This window comes from Vombatus ursinus, unplaced genomic scaffold (assembly GCF_900497805.2).
Source record: "Vombatus ursinus unplaced genomic scaffold, bare-nosed wombat genome assembly UNPS02000749.1, whole genome shotgun sequence".
Classification (NCBI taxonomy): Eukaryota; Metazoa; Chordata; class Mammalia; order Diprotodontia; family Vombatidae; genus Vombatus; species Vombatus ursinus.
The window spans coordinates 25,755,119-25,781,794 of NW_020940527.1; the positions used below are offsets into that span (position 1 = coordinate 25,755,119).

A 26,676-nucleotide genomic window follows, 5' to 3' on the forward strand; every position below is an offset into this window, starting at 1 on the left:
ATCTAAGACATCTCCAAATGCCTTGTGATAGAAAATGCTATCCACAAAGAAGAATGAACTATGGAGTTTCGACGCAGATCGAAGCATACTATTTGCTGTTCTTTTCTTTCCTTGTTTTGTTTTGATTCTTCTTTCTTGTGGTTCCTTCCATTGGTTCTAATTCTTCTTTACATCATGACTAATACGAAAATATGCTTAATATGAACATATAAGTAGAGCCTATTTCAGATTGCATGCTGTCTTTGGCGGGGGGGAGAGGGAAGAGGAGAAAATTTGAAACTCAGAATCTTATGGAAGTGAATGTTGAAAATTTTAAATGAATAAATAGTTTAATAAAAAAATAAATAAAAGGAAAATGATAAATGTTGGAAAAGATGTGGAGAAATTGGGACACTAATGCACTGTTGGTAGAGTTGTGAACTGACCCAACCATTCTGGAGAGCAATTTGGAACTATGCCCAAAAGGCATACCCTTTACATACTCTTTAATCCAGCAATACCACCACTAGGTCTGTATCCCAAAGAGATCATAGAAAAAGGAAAAGGACTACATGTACAACAATATTTCTAGCAGCTCTTTTTGTGGTGGCAAAGAATTAGAAATTGAGGGGATGTCCATTAACTGGGGAATGGCTGAACAAGTTGTGGTATATGAATGTAGTGGAATACTATTGTGCTATTAGAAATAATGAGCAGGAGAATTTCAGAAAAACCTGGACTTACATGAACTGATGCGAGGTGAACTGAGTAGAACCAGGAGAACATTATACATAGTAACTGCAACATTGTGCAATAATCAACTATGATTGACTTAGTTCTTCTCAGCAATACAATGATCCAAGACAATTCCAAAAGACTTATGATAGAAAATGTTATCCATATCCAGAAAAAGAACTGATAAAGTCTGAATGCAGATCAAGGCACACTATTTTCACTTTATTTTTTTCATAGCTTTTTCCTTTTGTTTTGTTTCTTCTTTCACAACATGATTAATATGGAAATATGTTTTATATGATTGCACATATATGCCAATATCAAATTGCTTACTGTCTTAGGGAGGAGAGGAAGAAAGGAGGAAGAAAAATTTGGAATTTAACATTTTATTAAAAAATAAGTATTAAAATTGTCTTTATATGTAATTGGAAAAATAGTATTTAAGAGAAAAATTTTTAAAAAGAAATAACATTTCTAGACCTCAAATTATGTCACAAAGAAGAATCTCATATTGATTAAGAAATAGAAACATAGATCAGTGAAAAAATAAAGCAATCTCGAGTGTTTAATAAACCTAATAATTGGCCTAATAATTAGCCTAGTAAGCCTAAAAACATAAATTACTTAGGGAAAGAACTCTCTATATGATAGGAACTTCTGGGAAAACAAGAAAACAAGTAGGCAGAAATTAGTTTTAGACCAACAGCTTACACTAACAAGTTCAAAATAAATATTTTGTGACCTGAATATTAAAGGTCATACTAGGAAAAAAGTAACAAAAGAACTAGACTAGCTATGGCAAGGACAATAATTCTCAACTCTAGAGATAAAGGCAATCATAAAATATGAAATAATCTTGATTACATGAAACTGAAAAGCTTTTGCATGAACAAAGTTAATGCAACTAAGACAAGAAGCTGCCAGCTAGGCAAAAAAATCTTGCATAAAATATCTCTGATTATGGTTTGATAATCCTAGTTATATAGAGAATTAATAAAATATATATGCATATACAGACACATTTTTATACATCATGTATAAAATGGTATACAAAGTGGTAAAATTGTTCTCAACAGAAAAATTGCAATATTAACAATCATATAAGAAACTGCTCTAAATAAAATAAACGCAAATCAAAATAACTTTGAGGTTTTACCTCACTCTCAGGAAAATAGCAAAGAAAATGGCAAAAGATGGAAATAGCTAACAGTGGAAGAGCTTCAGAAAAACGGCACATTCATGGACTGCTGGTGGTGCTGGTGTAGCCATATTTGTTCTAACCATTCTAAAAAACAATTTGGAATTAAAAGTGGCTAAAATGTCCATATCTTTTAGACCTAGAGATCCTACCTCTAGATATATTCCCCAAGGAGCTCAAAGACAAAAACTAAGATGTCATATGAACCAAATATTGATGATGATACTTTTTATGGTAACTCATAACTGGAAACAAAGTAGATACTTATCTATTGGGGAATGGTTAAACGAATTATGTTACATGAATGTATTACATTATTATTATTATTATTATTGTATCATAAGAAACAGATACAAAGATTTCGGAGAAGTATGGGTAGACTTATAGGAACTAAATAAATTAAGAAGTGAATTCTAAGTGAATTTACTAGAGTGAGGTACTCAGGTGGCCCCATAGTGCTCAGAGCACTGGGCCTGGAGTCAGGAAGACCTGAATTCAAATGTGACCTCAGACACTTACTACCTATGTGACCCTGGCCAAGTCACTTAATTTTCGTTTCCTTCAGTTTCCTTATCTGCAAAATGGGGGAAATAGTAGCATCTACTTCACAGAATTGTTGTGAGAATCAAATGAAATAATAAATTGTAAAACACTTAGCACAGTGCGTGGCACATAGTAAGTGCTATATAGATATTACCTATTATTACTGTTAGATTAAATTATCCAGAATCAGGAAAGTACTATAAAATTTCAACATTGTAAATGGAGAAAAAAATAAAACTGAACATTTGATTGATGTGTTGGTGAATTTTTCTGAACTGTTGTTTTTTCTCTGTCTTTTTTTTTATTTGTTACAAAGCATAGTTCTCTGGACAGAGGAAAGGGAAGGGGTATATTCAGAAATTTATATAAAATGACTGAAATTTCTACAAATAAAATTGATATAATATTCAGAAGTTGATATAAAAACAAAAAATTATTTTAAAAACAGATTTTATTTGCCTGGAGCCTTAAAAAAAACTAATAAAAGAGATTTAAAATGAAAAAGAAAGGACAGGGAGCAAACTGCCTATGTATGTCCGTGAAGCTAGAGATCATAGAGCAGGGGTTCTTTACCTTTTTTGTGTCATGGGAAGCTTATGGACCTCTTTCTCAGAATTACATTTTTAAATGTACAACATAAAATGTATAGGGATTACCTAGGAAACCACACTTATCAAAGCATATTTTTAAAAGGCAAGTTCATGGCCACAAGTTAAGAACCCCTGCTAGAGATGAGTTACAGAAAGAATATTGGTGAAGACTCCAAAACTTTTGATTAGACAAAATTTCCTAAGAAAAGAAATTTAGTAATAAAATTCATGTCCATGGATGTCTAGATACAAATGCAAAAAGAAAATGGGTAACAAGCCAGGTATACTAGAGATCTTAATGCAAAGAATCAAATTTCATCTCAAATGTGTCACTAAGACATGGTGGGAAAGATCCATGATAGTAATATAGTTCTGAAAGAAGTGACCTTAGGTAAAGGGGGTAAAGTGAGGGACAAGGTAAAAATGATAACATTATAAGGTATTCTCATGTAAAGACATCTTGGAACCAGAGTGGGGAAGCATGGTGGAGAGCAATAAACAGAAATAGAAGCAATATTGTCATCAGAGTGTATACAGATGACCCAGAGAGAATAAGAAAATAGGGACATAGATAAGGATGGGACCCATGACAAAACTGACTCAGGGGCATAACACGAATTGGAGAAGGGCAAATGCTGTCCCAATTTTCACAAAAGGGTCAGGAAACCACGAACTAGTGAGCTCGGCTTTGATTCTTGGAAAAATTTTGAGAATATACTGTATCAAAGGGATAGTTAGTGAGCATTTTGAAAGGGAAGCAGTAATCACAAACAGCCAGCCTGACTTCATCAAGAACAGGTCATGCTGGGCTAACCTCATTTTCTTTTTCTTTTTCTTTTTTTAAACAAGGTTACTGTATTGGTATGCTAGGGAAAAGTTGTAGCTATAGTTTGCCCAGATTTTAGAAAAGTGTTTGAAAACATATCTCATGCTATTTTTGTAGAAATGGTAGGTAGATTGAAACCCAAAGAGTAGTCATTAACAGTTCACCTTTCATTTGGAAGTAGTGTGATGCCTCAGGGATAGAGGAATGGTTCTCTGGTACTTAATATGTTTATCACTTAGATAAAGGCATAGCCAGACATGCTTATCAAGTCTACAAAAGATACAAAGTTGAGAGCAATAACTAATGTTAATATAGCTATATTATTATATATAATGTAGTATTAATATAGAATATCAATATTGTATTGAATATAATGGTATATTGGTATCATATAATATTCTTAATAATATAACATTATTAATTGTAATTAATATATTATATTAATATATTAACTAATGTTAATAACTAATGTTGTAGAGGGAATTAGGGCCCCAAAAGACCTTGGAAGGTAAAATGTTGGGCTGGATCAATCTAAAAAAAAAAAATCAAACATAATAAGAATAAATGGCAAGTCTTACCAAAAAAAACAACTTCATAAATACAAGATAGGGGAAGCGTGACTGGACAGAAGTTTGTTTTAAAAGACTTGAGTGGGTTTAGTGAACTTCCAAGTTCACCTGAAGGTAAAAGTGCAATATGATTATCAAAATGTATAAGTATATACAAAAAGAGTGAGCATAATGCAGGCCTGCATCAAGAGGCACAGACTGTAACTAGTAAGTTTGTACCTAATCCAATCAAAAAAGCACAAATGAAGGGTTCACTGAGTCCTGGCCATTGCATTAGACCTGGAGATTCAAAGACAAAACAAAAACAAAACAAAGACTCTGCCCTCAAGAAGTTTATATGGAAGATTATTACCATATGTCAATATAAAAGTATGTCTGTGATCCTTTGAAAAGAGAGGGCACTGATAACTATGAAGATAAGAAAAAACCTCCTGGAGATGGGTCATGAAGTCTAGTCTTGAAGGAAATTTAGGATTCTAAGAGGAAACTGTGCTTTCCAGGGAAGGAAGATAGTCTGGGGAAAGACCCAGAAGTGGGAGAGATGGAATGTCGTGTTCAAGGAAGAGCAAGGCAGCCAATCTGACTGGAATATAGTGGGTGAAGGGGTATAATATATAAGATTGGAGAAATGCATGCACAGACAAGTTAGGCTAAGCCTGAAAAGCAATTGGAGCCAGAATGTGAAGGACTTTAGACAACAAGCTAAGGAGTTTAAATTTTATTCTAGAGAAAGGAAAGAACTAGTTGAAGGTTCTTGAGTAGTGGAGCAACACGGTCAGACCTGAGTCTTCAGGAAGATTCTTTTAGTAGCTGTGTGGAGGATGGTTTGGAGAGGGTGGAGATTAGAAGCTAAGAATTGAATTAGAAGATTGCAACAATAACACACACAAGTGGTGATGAGAGCCAGAATTACGATGGTGGCCATGTGACTGGTCTTTTCCTTTTTTCGGGAATGCATACAAGAGATGTAGTGGAGGTAGAAATGACAAGTCTTGGAAATTGATCGAATATGGTGGGGCAGGGATGAGGGAGAGGGAAGGGTTGGGAATGATTCCAAGGCTGCAAACCTGGATGGTGGGTAGAATGGCCGTAGGGAGGTTGGGAGGAGGGGTCAGTTCAGAGATGAACATCTTTCTGTTTTGGACATGTTTCATTTGAGACCTCTATGGGCTTGCTAACAGGCAATTGGTGATGTCAGACTGAAGCTCAGGAAAAAAACTAGGGCTTGAAATTTAGATTTGGGAATCATATGCAGAGAAATAGTAACTGAACTCATGGGAGCAGAGAACGTTGTATACAGTAATAGTAATATTGTTTTAAGAATAACTGAGCAAATAAGTCATTTTTACTATTATAAACACTCAAATTAAATTCAAAGGACATATGAAGGAAGACGCTATCTGTATTCAGAGAAAGAACTGATAAATAGAATGATTTTACATATATATGTATACATATATGTGTGGGTGTGTATATATATATATATATATACACACCCACACATATATTCGTATCTAACAGTAGCCATCTCTAGGGTGGAGGGGAGAGAAGAAAAAAATAAAAAGAAATTTATGATAACTTCATTATATGTTTAAAAGTAATATCAAGTTGTACATAATAGATTTGCAATTTCATGTGCAATTATCTTTTTTTAATTACACTATGTTATGGAAAGGCTTGTTTTATTCCATAAATTTAAAATACATAAATAAAAAACAAAAGAGAGGAAAAGAAAGAAATAGAAAGAGGAAAGTCCAGGAAATAGCCCTTGGGGGCTACATAGGGGGCAGGACATAGATTATAATTTAGCAAAAAAGGCAGATAAAAAGTCCTAGAAGGGAGGAAAGGGCAAATGGAAAGAAGGTATGATTAACAGTGTCAATACCACAGAGAGGTTAAGAGGCATGAGAAAGGAGAAAGGCCTTTTGATGGAGAGAGTAGCTTCACCTGGGGGTGAGATTAGGAGTCAAATTAAAAGAGAGTGAGAAGTGAATGGTTAAGCCTGGAGACAGATAATTTTTTCTAAAAGTTTAGTTGTGAAAGTCAGGAAAGATATGACAATAGCTTGACAGGGTGACATAGTAAAATAAAATCTTATACATTACTCCCCTTCATACACCTGGGCATGTTTGTAGATACCAGAAAGGGGACAGTAAATAGGGGGAAATGGAAGATTAAAGAGAGATGGGGAATAACTAGGGAGCAAGCTGCTGGAGAAAACAGGAAGGGATGATATAAGGGGCACAAGTACCCCAGGAGTTGCCTTGATGAGACGGGCCATCTCTTCATCAGGGACTGGAACAAAGCCAGAGAGATGGAGGATGGACTTTGATGTATAGAACAGGGAGAAAAGGGAGCTTAGGACAGATGGCCTCTTTTTCTTGGTAAAGCAGTTTGTAAAGCCCTTTGCTGCGAAGATAGCGTAGGCGGCTTGGGGAGTGAAGAGAAGGTCTGAAATAGTGTGGGGAGTAGAAGAGAGAATCAGGATCTGACCGATGCAATGACTATCCAAAATTACAGAGATGGACTTGTTCTACTCACCTCCTGACAGACAGGTGATGGACTCAATGCAGAATAAGATACATTTTGATATCATGGACAATGTGGGAATTTGTTTTGCTTGACTATGCATATTAGTTACAAGGGTATTGTTTCTTTTGGGGGTGGGGGAGGAGGGAAAGGAAATAAATGCTTTTTAATTGAAAAATAAAATAAATTTAAAAAGAAGAAAAAAGAGAGTTAGGGAAAATAAAAGGATTGTTGTTCAGTCATGTCTGACTCTTTGTGATCCCTTTTGGGATTTTCTTGGCAGAGATACTGGAGTGGTTTACCATTTCCTTTTCTAGTTCATTGAGGAACTGAGGCAAACAGAGTTAAGTGACTTGCCCAGGGTCACACAGCTAGTAAGTGTCTGAGGAGGATGTGAACTCAGGTCTTCCTGAGCCCAGGTCCAACATTCTATTGACTGTGCCACCTAGCTGCTCAATAAAAGGAGTACTCTTAGATAACATGTTCACAAAGGACCCATAACAAAAATCATATGTACCCATAACAAATGTTACAAACTGGTCCTTGTGGCAGAAGGAGTGCAGCAGATCCTGCTGAATGGGGGCCAGGAACTGAGGAACCCCCCTGTGGTGGGAGACAGAGCCCAGGAAGATAGGAGTGGGAGGCCAGAGGTGGAAAGGATGCTGCCAGGTCTGGAGCTCACATCTGCCCAGCGTCAGATAGCTTCCTAGTTTAACTATTCATGCAAATTAGGTATAGAGCTCCATCCCTCTATCTTAGAACTACAAGTGAAATTGACTCCCTCCAACTCTGGTGTCCTGGAAGAGGATGTTAACGGTGCTTACAATTCTTCAGCAGCACAGAAATACCGTAACTCAGCATTTAGTCAAGGATAATTAGTTAAAATAGGAAGCCACCAGATGGGGGGCTGGGGTCCCCTGGGTGTGGTCCAGAAGCCAAGCCTTAGGCACACCTCTAGCACAGCTCGTAGGTCTAGATAGAAGAGTATCACAGAGCATTTGTACTCTGCCCCAGTTAGACACATCTGGAGTATCGTGCTCAGGGGTGGGTGCCGTTTTTAGGAAGCCCATTGATAAACTAGAGAATTTCCCAAAGGAGGTCTCTGAGATGAAGAAGGAGCTCTAATGCATGCCCAAGGAATTCAGAGGAGACATGACAGCAACTTTCAATATATTTGAAGGGCTGTTTAGTAGAAGAGGGATTGATCATATTTGTTCTGCTTGATTAACTGCCCATAGGGTAGATCTAGGATCCAACAGCTCAACAAGCATTTATTAAACATTTACAATGTGCCAGGCACTATGCTAAACCACTGGGGATGGGAGGCAAAACAACAACAACAACAACAAACCAAACACCATATTCCTTGCCTTCAAGGAGCTTACAGTCTAATAGGAGAGATGATAATATGCAAACTACTATGTACACCCAAGACACATTCAGGGTAAATGGGAGAAGCAGTGGGTGGGAGTTACAGAGATACAGTTTTTAGATTGGTATTAGTGAGAAACTTCCTAATAATTAGAGCTGCTCAAATTTGGAAGTAGGCTGCCTCTGGAGGTAGTAAGTACTCCATAGTTAGAGGCATTCACAGGGAAGATGGATGATTATTTGCTAGGGAATGTTGTAGAGGATATTATGGGTGGGAGGTCCATTCCAGTCCCAAGATTATGTTTCCCTCAAATCCCTTTCAGGGCTAGGCTATCTTATAAACTAATCTGACTAACAAGCTAATGGAAGTGATCTTAAGTAGATTCCTACCACATATTTAAGTGTATAATGATAATTAAAGATAATAAATAATGACTAGCATTTATACACCACTTTAACACTTGCAAAACTTTTTACAAATATCTGATTTTATGCTCACAATCATTCTTAGAGGTAGATACTATTATTATCCTCATTTTACAGATGAGGAAACTGAGGCAGGCAGAGTTTAAGTGACTTCTTCAGCCGCTATTTAAGTATCTGAGATTGGATTTGAATTCAGGTCTTTCTGACTCCAGGTCTATCGACTACATTTCTTAGCTGCCTCTATATACTCAAACAAAGACCTCTGAGAGCTCATACTAATTTTTTTTTTTTTTTGGCCTTTAGGGAAATTCTGGGCCTACTAGCATTTGAGGACAAAGTCAGAAAATATTACCCCCTGAAATCAGAGCTAAGCCTACAAAGTAGGCTTACAAACAAAGTAAATTGGCTGCTGAATTGGGGTTGAGCAAATAAGGGAATATAGCTCCTACTATGTGCCAGGCACTGTGTTAAGTGCCTTTACAAGTATTTTCTCATTTAATCTTCACAACAACCTTGAGGGGTAGATGTTGTTATTATCTCCATTTTATTGTTGAAGAAACTGAGGTAAAGTGATTTGCCTGGAGTGATACACCTAGCGACACACAGCTGAGGTTCAATTTGAACTCAGATCTTCTCTGACTCCAGACCCAGGTTCTACCCGCTGCACCACCTTAGCTGCCATCTCACCCTAAGAGAAGAGGCTAAATATGACATCTCCCCAATTATAAAAATCTAAAAGGAACCAGGTCAAAGTAAATCACAGCTTTGGAAATTGTTAACTAGCAGAAAGATAAAGGAAGCAGGCAATCTGTACGAAGTCTAGAAAAGAAGAGAATCTCATAGTGATAACGTGTCAATGATACCAGTGGCATTTACAGCCCTTTACACACTGTATCTTTTACTTGTTGTATCTGTTGCACGTGACACTACAGACAGCTCTTTTCTCCTGGATATTTCATCTTCTCCAAGCATTTGTGAAACTACTTAGCTCTCCTCTTTTTTGTTAAGTTTAGTTTTAGCCCCTTTCTAGCCCCTTTTTCTTGTCCATCATTCATATCATGTTTCCCAAGTGTGGGTGTTCCTCAAGGTTCTGTCCCTGGCCACTACCCTCTCTACACTCTCTCACTGGGTAACACCATCAGCTCCCATGTCTTTATCATCTCTGTGTTGATGATTCCCAGATCCAGCTCCAATTTCTCACTTGAGCTGTAATCTCCCATCAATTATCTATTAAACATTTCAAACTGGATATCCTAGAGATATGTCAAACTCAACATGTCCCAAGCAGAACTCATTATCTTTTCCCCCAAATGCAGCCCTTTCCCAAACTTCTCTGTTTCTGTGAAAGGCATCACTGTTCTTAGAGTTTCCCAGGTTATAACCTTGGTATTCTCTCCTACTCTTTATTCCCTTTCACTTCACATATCCAATCAGTTTCCAATCTTGTCATTTCTACCTTTATAACGTCTCCCACGTGTGGCACCTTTTTTCCATTAATACAGCTGCCACCTTAGCTCAGACATCATCCATCACTGTCTGGAGTATTGCAAAAATCTCTGCTTCCACATCGTTCAGCACTCCAGTCCTTCTCTCTGTATTGTTTCTAGTGATTTTCCTTAAGTGCAGATCTGACCAGGTTAGTACCCTGGTACTCTAAGTGGCTTCCCATTGCCTCTAGGATAAAATGTAAACTCCTCTGTTTAGCTTTTAAAGTCCTTCTCAACCTTGCCTCAACCCAGAATTGTGCTGAAGCGAACTCAAACCATCTAAGCCAATAGTTAAATTTTCATTGTGAGCATTTACACCTTGGAAATCAGCAAACACTACAAAATTAAACCTTATTTTTTTGCTGATTGTCTAGGCTTTAAAAGGTGATGGAGAAAAATGTTAATTATATAAATTAAACTTAAAAATTATGTCTTGTGAAAACTTTTTTTTCAGAGAGCTTGTTAACATTTACCAGCATGCCCCTACCCTAATCTAGCTTTCTAGCCTCATTGTGCATTCCTCTTACATTCTCCAATCTAATCAAACTGACTTTCCCTCTGATTCCACACTCCTACCACTCCATCTCCCCCATCTCTCTGCCCTTGCATTCACTGTCCCCCATGCCGACAATATGCTCCCTTTTCAATTCCTTCACAGAATCCTTCTGTTCCTTCAGAGGAAGCTCAGGTTCCACTGCCTATCAGAAACTTTTCCTGAATCCTCCCAACTGGTAGTGCCTTCCCCTTCTTAAATTTCTTTATTTTAATCACTCTGTATTTATTCATTTTATATTTATTTGTCATATTCTTACATATGTACTTGTTTCTCGTTAGAATTTAGGCTGCTTTTAAGTGGGGACTATTTCAGTCATTATATTTGTATGCCTGGCACCTAGCATAGTCAGGTTGTTGAGGCAGGTAGGTGGCACAGTAGGTAGAACGCCAGGCCTGCAGTCAGGAGGACCTGAGTTAAAAATCTGACCTCAGATACTTACTAGTGGTGCAACCCTGGGCAAGTCACTTAACCCTGTTTACCTCAGTTTCCTCATCTGTAAAATGAGCTGGAGAAGGAAATGGCAAACCACTCCAGTATCTCTGTCAAGAAAACCCCAAATGGGGTCAGAAAGAGTTGGATGCGATTGTAAATAATAATAATTATTATTATAGGTAGCAGTTATATTTCAGTTTAAGGACTGCAAAGCACTTTACATATGTTATTTCATTTGGTGGCTTAGGCACTTAGTAAATACTTGTTGATCTAATTTGATTCTCACAACACCTCTAAGAGGGAGGTATTATCATCATCCTCATTTTATGGACAAGGAAACTGAGGTTCATAGGAGTTAATGACCTGCCCATAGAGCAGAGCTCTACTACAGAGCTAGTAAAAGATGAAGGTAGGATTCAAATCCAAATTTCTTCTGAATCCAAGTCCAATGCTCTTTGTACTATACCACCTTGTCTCAGTGTTTATCTAGTACAGTCCAGGGGAGAGTATGCCCTAATTCTAAGCAATAAGTATTGGTTCTTCAAACAGAAGTATCTCTAGTTCAATGAAACTATGAGCTATGTCATGCAGGGTTAACTAAGACAAACAGGTCATAATGGAGAGGTCTGACAAAAGGTGATCCACTGGAGAAGGAAATGGCAAAGCACTCCAGTATCTTTGCTAAGAAAACCTCATGGATAGTATTAAAATTATAAATGATATGACATCAGAAGGTGAGCCCCTCAGATTGGAAGATGTCCAACACTCTACTAGGGAAGAGCACAGGGCAACTACAAGTACCTCCAGTACTAATGAAGTGACTGGGCCAAAGCCAAAGGGAAGCTTAGTTTCAGATATGTCTGGTGACAAAACAAAAGTTCGATGCTTTGAAGATCAATATTGCACCAGAACCTAGAATGTAAGATCTATGAACCACGGTAAGCTGGATGTGGTCAAACAGGAGATGGAAAGATCAAACATCAACATCTTGGGTGCCAGTGAACTTAAATGGATGGGAATGGGTGAATTTAATTCAGGTGATCATTACATCTACTACTGTGGACAAGAATCCCTTAGAAGAAATGGAGTAGCCTTCATAGGCAATAAAAAGGATCATCTTACCTATCTCCTGAGGAACCTGTATGTGGGCCAAGAGGCAACATTTAGAACTAAATATGAAACAACTGATTGGTTTAAGATTGGAAAAGGAGTAAAACAAGGCTATATATTGTCACCTTATTTAACATACATGCAGAATACATCATGTGAAATTCTAGGCTAGACAAATCAAAAGCCAGAATTAAAGCCAGAAATATCAACAGTCTCAAGTATGCAGACAATACCAATCTGATGGCAGAAAGTAAAGAAGAATTAAGAAGCCTCTTGATGAGAGTGAAAGAGGAGAGTGTAAAAAGCTGGCTTGAAGCTTCACATTAAAAAAAAAAACAAGATCTTGGCAACTATCACTTTCTGGCAAATGGAAGAAGAAGAAATGGAAACTGTCAAATTTTATATTCTTGGGTTCAGATATCACTATAGACAATGACTGGAGCCATGAAATGAAAAGATGCTTAACAGCATACTAAAAGTAAGGACATCACCCTGCTGACAAAGGTCCATATAGCCAAAGCTATGGTTTTTTTCAGTAGCAACATATGGCTGTGAGAGTTGGACCATAAGGAAAGATGAGCACTGCAGAATCAACATGCTTGAATTGCAGTGCTGGAGAAAACTTTTAAGAGTCCTTTGGACAGCAAGGAGATAAAATTAGTCAATACTTAAAGAAATTAATGCATTGGAAGGACAAATACTGAAGCTGAAGTTTAAATACTTTGCATAATGAGAAGACAGCATTCATTGGAAAACACCTTGATGTTGGGAAAGAAAAGGAAAAGGACATGGCAGAGGATGAGATAGATAGTATCATGGAAACAACGAACATGAGCTTGGACAGACTTTGGGAGATAGTGGAGGACAGACAGGCCTTGCATGCTATGATCTATGGGGTCACAAAAAGTCAGACACAACTGAACAACAACAAATCTCTAAAGAAGAGAAAATTCAATAGGATTCTACCAATTTTTGGTGGAAATATCCCTTAAGAACAGCCCATTCCCTTTACTCTCTATGATTAGCAAAACAATCTTCTGATTTTGTAATTAGGTTTCCTAGTGGACCTGCTCCCCAAGGCGGGGGTGGGGGGGGCGGCCCTGTACAGACAACAGGTAACAGTTTTCAGCCCAGGCATAGCTTCCAAGAATAATTCTTATTAATTCAATACGGTTTATAAATCAGTCTCTAGTGAGTTTGATTGGCAAAAGTAAACTCCCCAGACCTTGATCATTCTTGAGAGAACCAATAAAATTGAATTTCTAAACCTATGCTGTTGAAGGCCACAACTAAACCTATAGTGGTGGCTCCACCAGTGTGACCCACAAGGTCATTGTCTGAATACCTAGTCAGATAGTTGATCTTTCTCATTTACATCACCTTTTACCATTAATTCAATTCAATTAAAGAAACAGCAGCAACATCTATCTATTATTGACTCTATTGGATCCCACATAGAAGGACTTTTTGATGATGATCAACTTGAGTCACCAACATCCAGTTAGACCTAGGACCAGTAATTCAGAGGATACATGAAAAAGGATTCCCAACAGGGCAATAACTAAGACAGAGTGATTGGAGCTTATTCTCCAGAGCACTGAATTTGGAGGGCAAATGATGTTAACAGTGCTTACAATTCTTGAGCAGCACAGAAACACAGTAATTCAGCATTTAGTCAGTAAGGATAGTTAAAATAGGAAGCCACCAGATGGTGGGCTGGGGTTCCCTGCATGTAGTTTCTTAACATAGGTGAAGAAATTTCTAGTCATGTCTCTGATCAAGCACTTAGCACAGTGCCTGGCACATAGTAGGTACTTAATAAATGCTAGTTGTCTGACTGGGTCTCAGCCACATCCTCCTAGGGAGATGCCATACTACCATGGCATCTTGGTAGCCTGGGGATTGGAAAGTGAGAAAGAAAGGTCCGTGCTGAGCTAGGAAGGGCTAAGGGAGGATTTAGAGAAGATGAAGGATGGGTATAGACAGATTGTGAGGACAGAAGAAGAGATAGTACCAGATGGAGGTAGACCTTATCTCCAATAACTCATGAAGGAAGGAATGGGAAGCATAAGGACAGTTCGCCTGTGCAGAGACAAAGCGTTGAAGTGGGAATAGGATTGATGAAACAGAAACAGGGCAAGCATTTTGTACAGGGATGAAGGGCAGCAGCTAGGTGGCGCCATAGTGCACAGAGTGCTGGGTCTTACGTCAGGAAGACTCATCTTCCTGAGTTCAAATCTGGCCTTAGACACTTACTAGCTGTGTAACCCTGGGCAAATCACTTAACTCTGTTTGCCTCAGTTTCCTCATCTGTAAAATGAACTACAGAAGAAAATGACAAACCATTCCAGTGTCTTTGCCTTAACTTAAACGGGGTCATGAAGTATCAGACACAACTCAACAACAAATGAGAGCTTTTGGTGCGAAAAGTAATCAAATCCACACTAGTATTTCTAGAAAATACTGTCAATCAATTATTCTCTAACCTCAATTACCATCGCTGAAACTTCCCTGTCCAAAACACTCCTGCCTGGCCACCACTCCCCTCTATGTGCTGTCTTCCCCTACTAGAATAGCAGCTCCTTGAGGGCAGCAATTATCTTTCTTGTTTGTATTTGTAGCCCCAGTGTTCAATATAAGCATCTGGCACCCAGTAGGTGCTGCTAAAATAAAGGCTTTCATTCATTCAATGAGAAAGGATAAAAAGGCATCAGAGTGGGATGGCAGGGCACCACAAGATGAAGTACAGGAGATAGGAATAGAAAGTCTATCTGGTCATTTCAAGGCTCACACTCTCCCAGAGGGCTTCTGCTATCTACCCTACAAAGTCAACACCTAGCAACTTCCTCTTCTTTGCAGGAGCCTGTGCCCTGGGGCATAAGTTGGGTCCACAAAATAGCATCATAGCTCCCATGATCTAGACATGGAGCTTCTGGAAAAGGAACAAAACTCCCCACCCAGATCTCAACTGATTGAGGGATCCAACAACATCAGTTACATTCTCCAGCTAACTCCCAGCTTCCACAGAAGTCCTCAGACACCGAGCCACAGTATTGCAAGGTTTTATTGGCTCATTTGCAGGCATTTTTCTTCAGTTAAATCCCATGCTGTTTTTTAGGGGGGAGGGATGCAGGTCTTGGGGCACTGAGCACTTCCCTCAGTCATCCTGAAGGATGCTCCTGGTACCTTCCCTGAGGAGTCAATGGACTGACTTTCTTTCTGTGAATTTCTTTATCACTGGCCATCTAGGAGAGGCAAAGTCTGTTCTGAAGGCACAACTTTCCCCTCTTTTTTGTCTCTTCTTCGGCAGGTCACCGTGGTTCCCTGTGCAAATTTTTCACCTCTGGCATCCTGTATGCACTGTATAAAGTCCAAATATTTCGCTGACCCAGCTGAGGTTGATGGGGCTGGAGACACATCAGCAGAAATCCCTTTGATCAGCATGGAAAACTACCTCTCCTCAGACCAGAGGCAGGATAGGGGAGGTGGTGGGAGAATCCTTAAGTGATGCAACTGTGTTGTCCCAGTTGGGAGAATGAGACGATGCCAGCCTGATTAGGTAACTTCAAAGTAAGCATGGGGTATGTGATGGCCATGGCAGCGGTAGCCACTGCTTGAGCCGGCTACATTGTTTTCCCGATGGTTGAGGAAATTCCCTATGACTTTCATCTCTACTTCCTCCAGGGCCTTGAGTTCCTCCTTATTAACGTCTTTGGTTTCCCAATGACCAGGGTTCTGGCAGTCCATGGCCCGCTGAAGCATGGAATCCGCCAGGTGCCTACCCGTGATGTCGATTTCCCGCACACACGCAGCCGTTGATGCCCATGTTGACTCGTCCGCTGAGCTCGACTTGGCAGAGTCTCTGTGGGACTCCTTGAACACTTTGCTTCCTGATGTCCTCTGCCTGCTGATATAAGATTCCTTGTGGATATCAACATTTCTCCCTTCTTTAAGCCTTGAGGTACAGGTTTCCACTTGCACATTGGTACTGGCAGAAATGACCTCCCCACTTCCACCTTCTTGCATCAGGGCACATAACTTTTCATCTGAAAGGCGGCTGAAGTGGGATTTGATCCAGGGATCACTCTTACTCTCTATGACAGTGGACTCTACGGATTCTTTACTACAATCCTTTCGGCTCTTGATGGACTTCTTTTTCCACTGGAACCAGAGGTAGAGGCCTCCAGCCCCCAGCAGCAGGCTGATTGCCAGCACCACCTTGCATGATGGTTGCTGGGTAAGCACTCCCAGGCTCTCCAGGACCCTGAGCCAATCAGGCTGAGATAAGAGAGCACGGGGAGATAAGAGATAAGAGGGAATGGGGAGCCCAGGCAACCTGGTTCATGCTGAAAGGCACCCCAGAGGGTGTCTGCAGGGCAGATCCCTGCTCCTCCACTACCTGGGGAAGACCCCTCCCCCGCCTCAGCAATGAACCTCATTGTGAGGGAGACAGCTGGGAGGGGTGGGCAGGTGGGCCCCAGCAATGCTTGGGGGAGGCCTGGCAATGCTTGAACATCCAACAGAGGGAGCTGGGGTCTGTTGCCCTAGCCAGACTTCTTTCCCCAAGTTCACTGGAAGCCAGTAAGGCAGTCATCTTCCTTCCCCACCCCTACTTCTGCACATGACTCATTCTACAGTTTGGTTGTTCACCCTCCCCAAGACAGAGGCTACTTATTATTATTATTATTGTTATTAATTGTTGTCATTGTTATTGAGTTGTTTCAGTTGCGTCTGACTCTTCATGACCCCATTTGGGGTTTTCTTGGCAAAGATACTGGAGTAGTTTGTCATTTCCTTCTGTAGCTCATCTCACAGATGAGAAACTGAGGCAAATAGTTAAGTGACTTGCTCAGGGTCATACAGCTAGTAAGTATCTGAGGCCAGATTTGAACTCAGGAAGATAAGTCTTCCTGATTCCAAGCTCAGTGATCTATCCACTGCATCACCTTGCTGCCCTAATTATTATTAGAAACTAACTTATTAGCTGAGGCTGCCCCATAGCCAGAGCCTGAACCACTCTCTCCCTTTATCTTCAACCTTCTGCTACTAGCTCACTAAGTATTGCCTCCATCCTTTGCCTCCTTGGCCACAGAAGAGAATGTGGTCCTGAGAACAAGAAAGGAAGGAGGGGAGGACAAGAAGAACATTCTGGAATGGTGTTAGGTCACAGTTGGGGGAAGTGCAATCAGTGATTAGCTTAGCACGGGGGTAGCATTGGAAAGCCACCTGGATGATCTTGATTCTAGAGGACCCATGCTGAAGCATCTCACTCCTCGACAAAGAGGTGATGGACTCAAGACGAAAGAATGACACATACATTTTTGGACATGGATGATGTGAGAATTTGTTTTTCTTGACTAAATATATTTGTTACAAGGTTTTTTTTTTCCCCCTCACCTGGAGAGTGGAGAGATGAGAGGAAAAAAGTGGTGTTAGGGGTCGCTAGGTGGCGCAGTGGGTAGAGCAACGACACTGGAGTCAGGAGGACCTGAGTTCAAATCCAACCTCAGACACATAATACTTCCTAGCTGTGTGACTCTGGGCAGGTCACTTAACCCCAATTGCCTCACTAAAAAAACAAAACAAAACAAAACAAAAAAAAAACAAATTAACGAATACTGGGGTTAGTGATAGAGTTCCCTTTCCACTCAAAGTTAGAAGAAAGAAGGCTAGAAGGAATCACATACAAGCGAGGAAGCTTTGAAAGTTACAGGTTGCATTTATTATTTATTTAAAAAAGAAGAATAAGTTCTATGTAATAGAGGCCTGCAGTTTCTTGTATAATATTCTCCTGTTTCACAATCCATATGGAAATGCTCATTTTATCTGATGTTCAGAATTTACAAAGAAAAAAAATGGGGGAAAAAAGAAATCTACTTGGTTTTGAATCCTGAGAAAGAGAGAATGTGTGCATGTACGTGTGTGTGTGTGTGTGTGTGTGTGTGTGTAAAATGGCTATCAATTGTTGACATATTCCTTATTTTAAAGGCTTGGATTTGGACCAGTAGCTATTCGGATGCTTTATTTCCTCTCAAACACTGGGAATTTCCACCAGGTAAGCAATGGTGCCTTGGATAATGACTGCCAATACCACCTTTCTGTGGAAATATAACCTTATTTCAAAAAGTATTAATATTAACTTTTAAAATCTGTGTCATGGGTCACCAGGGATGACCTGTACTCAAGGAAAGATGTAAAAAACATCACGGGCAGATCTGTCTAGAAAACAGGTCAGACACTCTTGTTGCCAAAGTGAGAGACACCAAACAGATGAGCAGTGTGAGTAGGAGCTGCATTTGCACCTACGATATATTAAAAGACCCAAAGGAAGGTCTCCAGCATGTTACATAAATCCTTTATGAAGGATTTGCAGAAAGAAATAGAAAGGCATTAGACAGGATAAGAAAATATAGATGAAGCTGGTGGAAGGAATAGTGAAGTTTTTTGGTGTTTTGTTTTTTTTTTCTTTGAGGCAATTAGAGTTAAATGACTTGCCCAGGGTCGCACAGCTACTAAGTGTCAAGTGTCTGACGAGGGATTTGAACTCGCGTCTTCCTGACTCTAGGGTTGATGCTGTGCCACCTAGCTGTCCCTTGAAATTTTTTTCAAAAAGATGAATTATTCAACAAAGAGGCGATGGGAATAAGTATTTTTATAGTGCCAACTATGTGCCAGGCACTGTACTAAGTGCTTTTTACAAATACATTTCATTTGATCTGCACAACAACCCTGGAATGGAAAGTGCCATTATTATCCCCATTTTACAGATGAGCAAACTGAGGCAATCAGAATTTGTGACTGTGCCATGGTTGACATAGCAATTAATAGGTGCCTGAGGCTTGGATTTGAACTCAAGTCTTCCTGCTTCCAGACCAAATGTTTTAGCCACTGCTCTACCAGCTGCCTCCATAATAATAATGGTTAGCATTTATATAGAGGTTTCTAAGGTTTGCAGAGCACTTTACAAATATCTCATTTTATCCTCACAACAAACCCTGGGAGAGAAGTGCTATTAATATCCCTATTGTATAAATGAGGAAACTGAGGCAGAGGTTGATTAACTTACCCAGGATCATATTGTCTAGTAAGGTATCTGCAACAGGTTTTGAACTCTAGACAATTTACAGCAAGGTATAAAGAAATGCAAACATTTGGGTACAAATTACAGGCCTTCCTAAATTCAACTGTTTTTGATTACTTAACCTAACACTGGCTTTTCCTATTCTGTTTGAAGGAGAATCTCTAGCTTCCTTTCACCTGCTTTAGAAGTTGAAAAGTGCTAGGCTTTATGCCCAGCTCCTACCTACTAAAAAACCACCACGTGACTTTCCGTATGCTGCCAGCTCTCCAGAGTCTTTGGATGGCCCAGTATCCTTGTAAGAGGGGCAATGTTTTGCATTCTCTAACCAGCCTCTTTCAGCCTATAGAGAGAATGGGTTCCTAGAACTTTTGCTTTGCAACGTCAAAAAGATCAGGCTTGTGATGTCTCCTGTTTCATAAAGACTAATGATGCTCTCTTTTCATCAATAGAGATTGCTGGGAAGCTAACCATCTAACTTAAGAGTGCTAACCCTTCCTGCCCTGAGAAGATCATGGAGTATGGAAAGCTTGCTGGATTGGAAGTCAGAGACCTGGGTTCAAATCCCCTATTCTGTCTTTAATGATAAAACATTAACAAACGTCTTCACCATTCTGGGTCTGAGTTTCCTTATCTGTAAAATGAGGGGGTTGGATCAGATGACTCCTTCCAGCACCCAATCTATGATCCCATTAAAGTTCTGTATGTGTAAAATCAGTATATTTTATTCCTCAGTATCATAGGATTTTATATCTAGAACTCCAAGGGACTCCAAAAGCCAACAACTACCGAAGTCCATCCCCCCACATTTTATAGAGTTCCGTAAAATTTGCATTCAATCAAAAGGCCACACTTACGGATTGAGAAGGACACAAAAGGCCTAATTTAAGGAGGGAATTGAGGCCCTGGAAGATCGTCTGAAGTCACTCTGTCTCCCGCTATGGCCTTTTTTACTAGCTGTTCTCCGTGCTTGTAATGGTTTTCCTCCTCATCTGTACCTCTTGGGTTCCCTGGTAAAACCTTATCTCCTTTAAGAATCCTTTCCTGGAGGCAGCTAAGGGGATAAAACACTGGCCCTAAAGAGTCAGGCTTCAGACACTTACTGTGTGACCCTGGGCAAGTCACTTAACCCTGATTGCCCCCCAAAAACAAACAAACCTTTCCTGGTCCCCCTTCAAACTACTGCCTTACCCCTGTTGATTAGCTCCCATTTTTCCTGTATATAGCTTGTTTGTACATAAGTTTGCATGTTGTCTTCCACAATGGACTGTGAGCTCCTTAAGAGCAAGGATGGTCTTTGTGCCTTTCTATGTTCACTGCCCCCACCCCTCTGCCACCCGCTCTTATAGCACAGCTCCCAGGCCATTAGTAAATATTCTAATACTTGGTAGTTGTTTACTGACTAAGGGGAAGGGGCAGGACATGAACCCAGGACCTGAGACTCTAAAGTCGGAGCTCTTTCCACTGGTGCATATTGCAACTTATTTAATACAAAAAACTTCTTCCTTAAAAGGGTCAAGCTCATGTAACTCTGGGCAAGTCACTTAATCCTTTTTGCCTCAGTTTTCTCATCTGTAAAATGAGCTGGAGAAGGAAATGGCAAACCATTCCAGTATCTCTGCCAAGAAAACCCCAAATGGGGTCACAAAAAGTAAGACATAATTGAACAACAACAATTTTTGTTTCCTGCGGTTTTGCCGGATTTGATCTTTGTTTCAACTAAGTCAGAGGTGGGGAACCTGCAGCCTCGAGACCACATGTGGCCTTCTGGGTCCTCGGGCGAGGCCTTTTGACTGAGTCCAGGTTTTATGGAACAAACCCTTTTATTAAGGTGAGTTGTGTTAAGTTTGGATTCAGTTGGGGGGCCGCACTTGAGGGCTCGGGCGGGCCCCATGTGGCCTCGAGACCCAACTTCCCCATCCTTGAACTTGGTTTTGTAATTGCTGCTGATTCTCTTGGAATTCTTCTCTCCTGTGTCATCACGTCATCTGCAAACGTGAGAGTTCTGCTACTTTGTTGCTTATTTTTGTTCCTTCGATTTCTTTTTCTTGTCTTATTGCTGTAGCTAGCATTTTTAATACAATGTTGAATAAATATGGTGATAATGGGAAAAAAAAGGGTCAAGCTCTTTTTTCCCCCTCTGAACATTTGAATGCATGTTTGAACCAAAAAAGTTTTAAAGAAGACATAAACAGTAGCCTTTCCCACCCACCCCACCCCCAATACAGGCAGCTGGTTAAAAATCCATCGGAGAAGCCAGGTTGGAAGATGATGACGGACAAAGCCCTGACCTGTGGGAGCCCTAGCTCAAATGCTACCTCTTCTGAGGTCTCTGATTGTGTCTCCTAAGGTCCCCTGTGGCTGCAGCTCCCCACGCGGGGAGAGAAAGACAGACCAGCTGGAGTCTGACCTATTAGAAGGGAAACCTTTTCACCTCCACTACTTGAGGCTCAGAGGCTAAATACAGCCTTGAGGCAGGTGTTCCTGGAATGTTCCTGCTCCAAGGGCTCCTGGGAAGGTCTCTCCTGTCAACTCCCTTCTGCCCTCATCCCAGGCCACCTGCATCCACAGATGCTGTCTTCTGTTCAACTCCTTTCTTAATAATCTGCTCTTAGCTTAGCTGCTTTTCTAGTTCCAGGGGGAATCTTCATAGGCTAGGGAGGAAGCTTCTGTAAGAGGGGGAACCCTCCCTCCCACCTGATGCATGAAACCCTCCATATTTACCCATGAGCCCTCCCCGGGCTTACAATTTATCTGAGTTGGTGCCTAGATGGGAAAATAGGAAAACCACAGCTCACAGAACCTGCAGAACTTAAGGAAGGTTGGTGTGCTTGTCCCACACCAAGAGATATGGATTGATACCAATGTATAATGCTTTAGGGTAGGACGTAGTTTTAATATGGGCACTAGACCTGGTGAGTTGGGTGTTGAATTTAACTTGCTGGGACTGAGTCTAAGTTTTAGGAAAGACCCTTCAGCTAGTCTAGTCTTAGCATTTAAAATGTAATTATCATGTTCCGGGGCCCCTTTCCACGTACCCAACAAAACCTGAAGTGAAAGGAAGAGGCTGAAAGGTTATTCCATCCTGGGCACTCACTGTATCTTGACCAGGCATCTGTAGATTTTTATGCATGCCTTTGAGTTAATCAGTGCACTTATCCTCATGTTTCTTAATGTAGGTGGGGAGTAGAAGCTTCTAGAAGAAGGGGGTGCCTGTATGCCAGCTACACATTCTGTCTGTCCTTCTGTAACCGCTGGAAGCAAAGTCCACACCAAGACCTGTGTGCCCTTAAATCAGCACTGGACTCAACCTCTTACTGGGCAGCTCCCACTTCTACAAAACCCACTTCCAAGAGACCCTACAGGCTCCCTAAGTTATATAGCTTGCTTTTTTTTTTTTTTAAAGGGGATGTTAACAGTCTGCCAATTCTAAAAGGCTGGCTAGGTCTCATGAGGTGAGCCATCATGTTATTTGTTAGGAACCTTTGGGCTTGGGTGTGTTGGGACCACTTTATGGAACTAGGCAATGGGAGGCATGTTTCATTTCCTACCCTGCCCCCTCCTCTGTCCTCTTAGAAATTATCCCATAGGAGCAGCTAGGTGGTACAATGGATAGAGCACCGGCCCTGGAGTCAAAAGGACCTGAGTTCAAATTCAGTCTCAGACACTAACACTCACTAGCTGTGTGACTCTGGGCAAGTCACTTAACCCCAATTGCCTCACCAAAAAAGAAAAAAAAAAGTAAATAAAATAAAAATTCTACAGCTGGGGCAAGGATGGAGCCCACGTGGGAAAGCATTAGATCTCAATCACTGGCCCAATGCTTCCACCAATAACCAATGGCCATGAAATAGGTGGGGCATCTGTCAGGTACACTGCATGCCCATGGCTGGTATTAACCAAACTCGCTGGGTCCCTGTCTAGCTTAGAGGTCCCTGAGGACAGGGGCTTTCCAAAAATACATATATTTTGATAACTGCATTTCAATGTAATTAGTTTCCTGTGTAGACCTATATATTTTATTTTGTGCATTCTAAGAAGGGGAGCCCATAGGTTTCATTGCCTAATTCGGTCCATGACACAAAAAAGGTTAAGACCCCTTGCCTTAGATGGACCTCTTCCTTTACCAAGTGGCCACAGTATCATACTAAGAACTGCATTGAAAGGAAAATTCTGCAGGGTACTACTATCTACCCCCAGGGCATCCAGGGCACTAAGGATCTGAGCAAGAGCAAGAGAAATCTCCCAAGAGGGTGGTTGGGGGTTATAAAAGCCACAAGGTAAAGCACTGCTGGGTTCATACTAGTAGTAGTGATGATGATAAACTACTACTACTGTCTACCAAACTTGGGGCCCTTTCTAAATATCGGTCAGTAAAGATGAGAGGAAAGGAAAGCCAGTCAATAGCAAGTAAACGAGGGGGCCAAAGTAGTCAATTTCGGGAGTCAGTCAGTCATTCGGCATTTATTAAGTGCCCGCTGTTGTGCCAGGTGCCGTACTAAGGACTGGGGATACAAAGAAAGGTAAAAGACGGTCCCTGCCCTTGAGGGGCTCATAAAGTAATAGGGAAGGAGAGTAAGAACCTGGAGGAGTGATGGATGGAAGTAGAGACTGCAGAGGCAAGACAGATGCGATGCATCTTCACAAGAGTTCCAGAAAGGGGGCTGTCAGGCACTTGGAGGTCACCGTCTTGAGGGGAAGGCTCCCTTTTTCTCATGCAAAGGAAAATGGCAACTCCTCTCCATCTCTGGAGAGCCTTACCCACCTTCCCTCAGGGAGGAGTTTGTGGGCTCTGGGCTGAATAGATGCTGACCAGTGGTATTCAGCCTAATGATCACCCCTGCGCCCCACCAACCATTGAAGCACAGATCTTTGATCTGGAAGGGACATGAGGAATCATCTAATATAACCTGCCCATTTCATGGATGAGGAAATTGAAGCCTTGAGAAAGGCAAGTGACTTGCTGCTAAGTAATGAAGCTTGGGATTAGACCCAAGGCCCCCCGACTCCTGGTCTCTGTCCTTTTCACTGCTCTGTCCTGCCTCCCTCGCCCACTTCCAGGATCCACCTTACCTCTGAAGGGGATGGTGCCAAGTTTGTATATATTCTCTTCCAGCTTCCCATAGTCCACCTCCGCTGTGGCCGTGAATGGGGTGGTCACTGGAGGGTAGATGCCCCCAATGTCCACCTTCCTCCCCTCTCCGGAGGCCCACCCCGTCAGACTCCGCACCAGGCATCTGCCTAGCCCTTTTGCCCCCAGCCTCGCAGAGGACCAGACTTGAGGTACCAGCATATCCTTAGGAAGTTTGACTTGGCTGCTCTGTGGCCGTGCCCTAGAGTTGAACCTGAGCCTTCTCCTCCTGTTAATAATCAATAGTTTAGTTAAAAATTTGCTGCTGCTCCCCTGACTCCAGGGTCCACAGACAGGAGGGACGCTTGGGCTAAGGAGGGAGAGAGGTGATCATAAGACAGAAAGCTGGCAGTCAGCTTAGAGACCACTTAACCCAACTCTCATTTTACGGGGCAGGAAACAGGACTCTCAGTAACACAGCAATTGAGCGGCAAGGCTGATTCAAACCCAGGCTCCCATCCTCTCTGAATGCAGGTGTCTTTCCACGCCTCACTGCCGCCCTGTTTCTCGGCAGCTGTCTGGAAGAGCCACAGACAAGTTTCCCTTGTCACTTGGCAAAGCTGGGGGTCCAGTCTGCCTTCAAGGCGCACAATCCCCCTGATTAGGTTGAGCTTGCCCTCTGGCTCCCTTTCCAGAGGGAAGGAATGGTAGCCCTAAGTGGGAGGGGTTTGCAGAGCTCTGGCCCAGGGGAGGAGGAGGGCACCAGGGCTGCTCCGGGGTCATTGATTGGCTGAGAGCTGTCTTCTCTGGTCCTCCTCCCTCCAACTTCCATTGAGTTTTCTGGTTTTCCACGGCCACGAAGGGCTGCCCCTTGGACATCTCTCCAGGGGTGTCTCCCTCCCTTCCAGCCCCAAAGTGTCTTTGTGAAGCAGGTTTTGTGGGAGCTGTCCGGTAACAGGACGAGCCCAGGGCACACAGGTTCTTGGTGTGTGGACTCTGCTTCCTGCAGTTACAGAAGGACAGAGAGAATGTGTATTTTTTTTTCTTTTTTTTAATTATTTTTTATTTTTTTTTGAGAAAGCGTAGCTGGCATACAGGCACAATAAAACATCCAGCAGCTTCTACTCCCTACCTACATTAAGAAACATGAGGATGAGTGCGCTGATTAACTCAAAGGCATGCATAAAAATCTATAGATGCCAGGTCAAGACACAGTGAGTGCCCAGGATGGAATAACCTTTCTGCCTCTTCCCCTCACTTCAGGTTTTGTTGGGTATGTGGAAAGGGGCCCCAGAACATGATAATTACATTTTAAATGCTGAGACTACTCACAAGGCAGGGAGAGATGACTTGGGAGAAGAGCTGTAAACAGAAGAGGGGAAAAGCAGGTGGGGAATGGGGAAGGGGTTTGATGCAGTCACACGCAGGGACTCAGCCTGAAACGGGGCAGGGGGCAAAGAGGACCCAGAGGACGCTACAGGGCGAGAGGCAGAGTGAAGGGGGACTGAGAGCTAGGCAGATGCTAAAGGAACAGAGTGGAAGAGGGGAACTAAGGTGAACAGGATAAGGGAGGCAAGGAGTGGGCATCCTGATCATAGCATTAGCCCCTAAATCGCAGGATTTAGATAAAGCTGGAAAGTGGCAGTCAGATGTAAGATCTGGAGGGGAATTAACATTTATTTTTCTTTATTAAGCATTTATTAAACACCTATTTGTGCCAGGCACACTGCTAGGCATAGGGGAGAAAAAAGAGAAAGTCCTTGTCCTCATGGAGCTTACATTCTAACAGGGAAGACGTGTTTATATATACATGCATGTATGTATACACATATGCATATACGCACGTGTGCACACACATAAAACAGAAATAAGAACCTTGGGAGGTGTCTGATGGGGACCAAGGAAGGTCTCAAGCAGTAGATGGTGCAGCAGATAAAGTGCCTGGCATGAACTCATCTTCTTGAGTTCAAATTTGGCTTCAGACAATTACTAGCTGTGTGACCCTCGGCAAGTCACTTAACCCTGTTTGCCTCAGTTCTTCATTTGTAAAAATGAACCGGAGAAGGAAATGGTAAACCAGTCCAGTAGCTTTGCCAAGAAAACCCCAAATGGGGTCATGAAGACTGAAAAACGACTGAACAAGGAAGGTTTTGCATAGAAGGCCATACTTGAACTG

The 26,676-nt window shown here is 41.4% G+C and overlaps 2 protein-coding genes across 2 annotated transcripts in view; both read right to left on the reverse strand.

Annotated features, from left to right (window-relative positions):
* Positions 1 to 25,166, reverse strand: part of HOGA1 (4-hydroxy-2-oxoglutarate aldolase 1) — a 36,374-nt gene extending 11,208 nt beyond the window's left edge. The window contains exon 1 of the mRNA XM_027860912.1: positions 24,503 to 25,166. Coding sequence (XP_027716713.1) covers positions 24,503 to 24,722 — 220 coding nt within the window. The 5' untranslated portion in view covers positions 24,723 to 25,166. The remainder of the gene's footprint in view (positions 1 to 24,502) is intronic.
* CUNH10orf62 (chromosome unknown C10orf62 homolog) lies at positions 15,907 to 16,790 on the reverse strand. Its single transcript, XM_027857208.1, has 2 exons — positions 16,699 to 16,790; positions 15,907 to 16,615 (listed from the first exon to the last, which is right to left on the reverse strand). Exons 1-2 carry the CDS (start codon positions 16,788 to 16,790, stop codon positions 15,907 to 15,909), a joined length of 801 nt encoding a protein of 266 aa, XP_027713009.1.
* Positions 25,167 to 26,676: the final 1,510 nt, after the last annotated feature.

What these genes read in the sequence shown, in the direction of transcription:
- CUNH10orf62 (XM_027857208.1), bottom strand. Translation starts at nt 16,790, where the DNA reads ATGAGGTTCATTGCTGAGGCGGGGGAGGGGTCTTCCCCAGGTAGTGGA. An exon ending in ACCCTCTGGGGTGCCTTTCA is followed by an intron (nt 16,616 to 16,698) that starts GCATGAACCAGG and finishes TGATTGGCTCAG; the next exon opens with GGTCCTGGAGAGCCTGGGAG.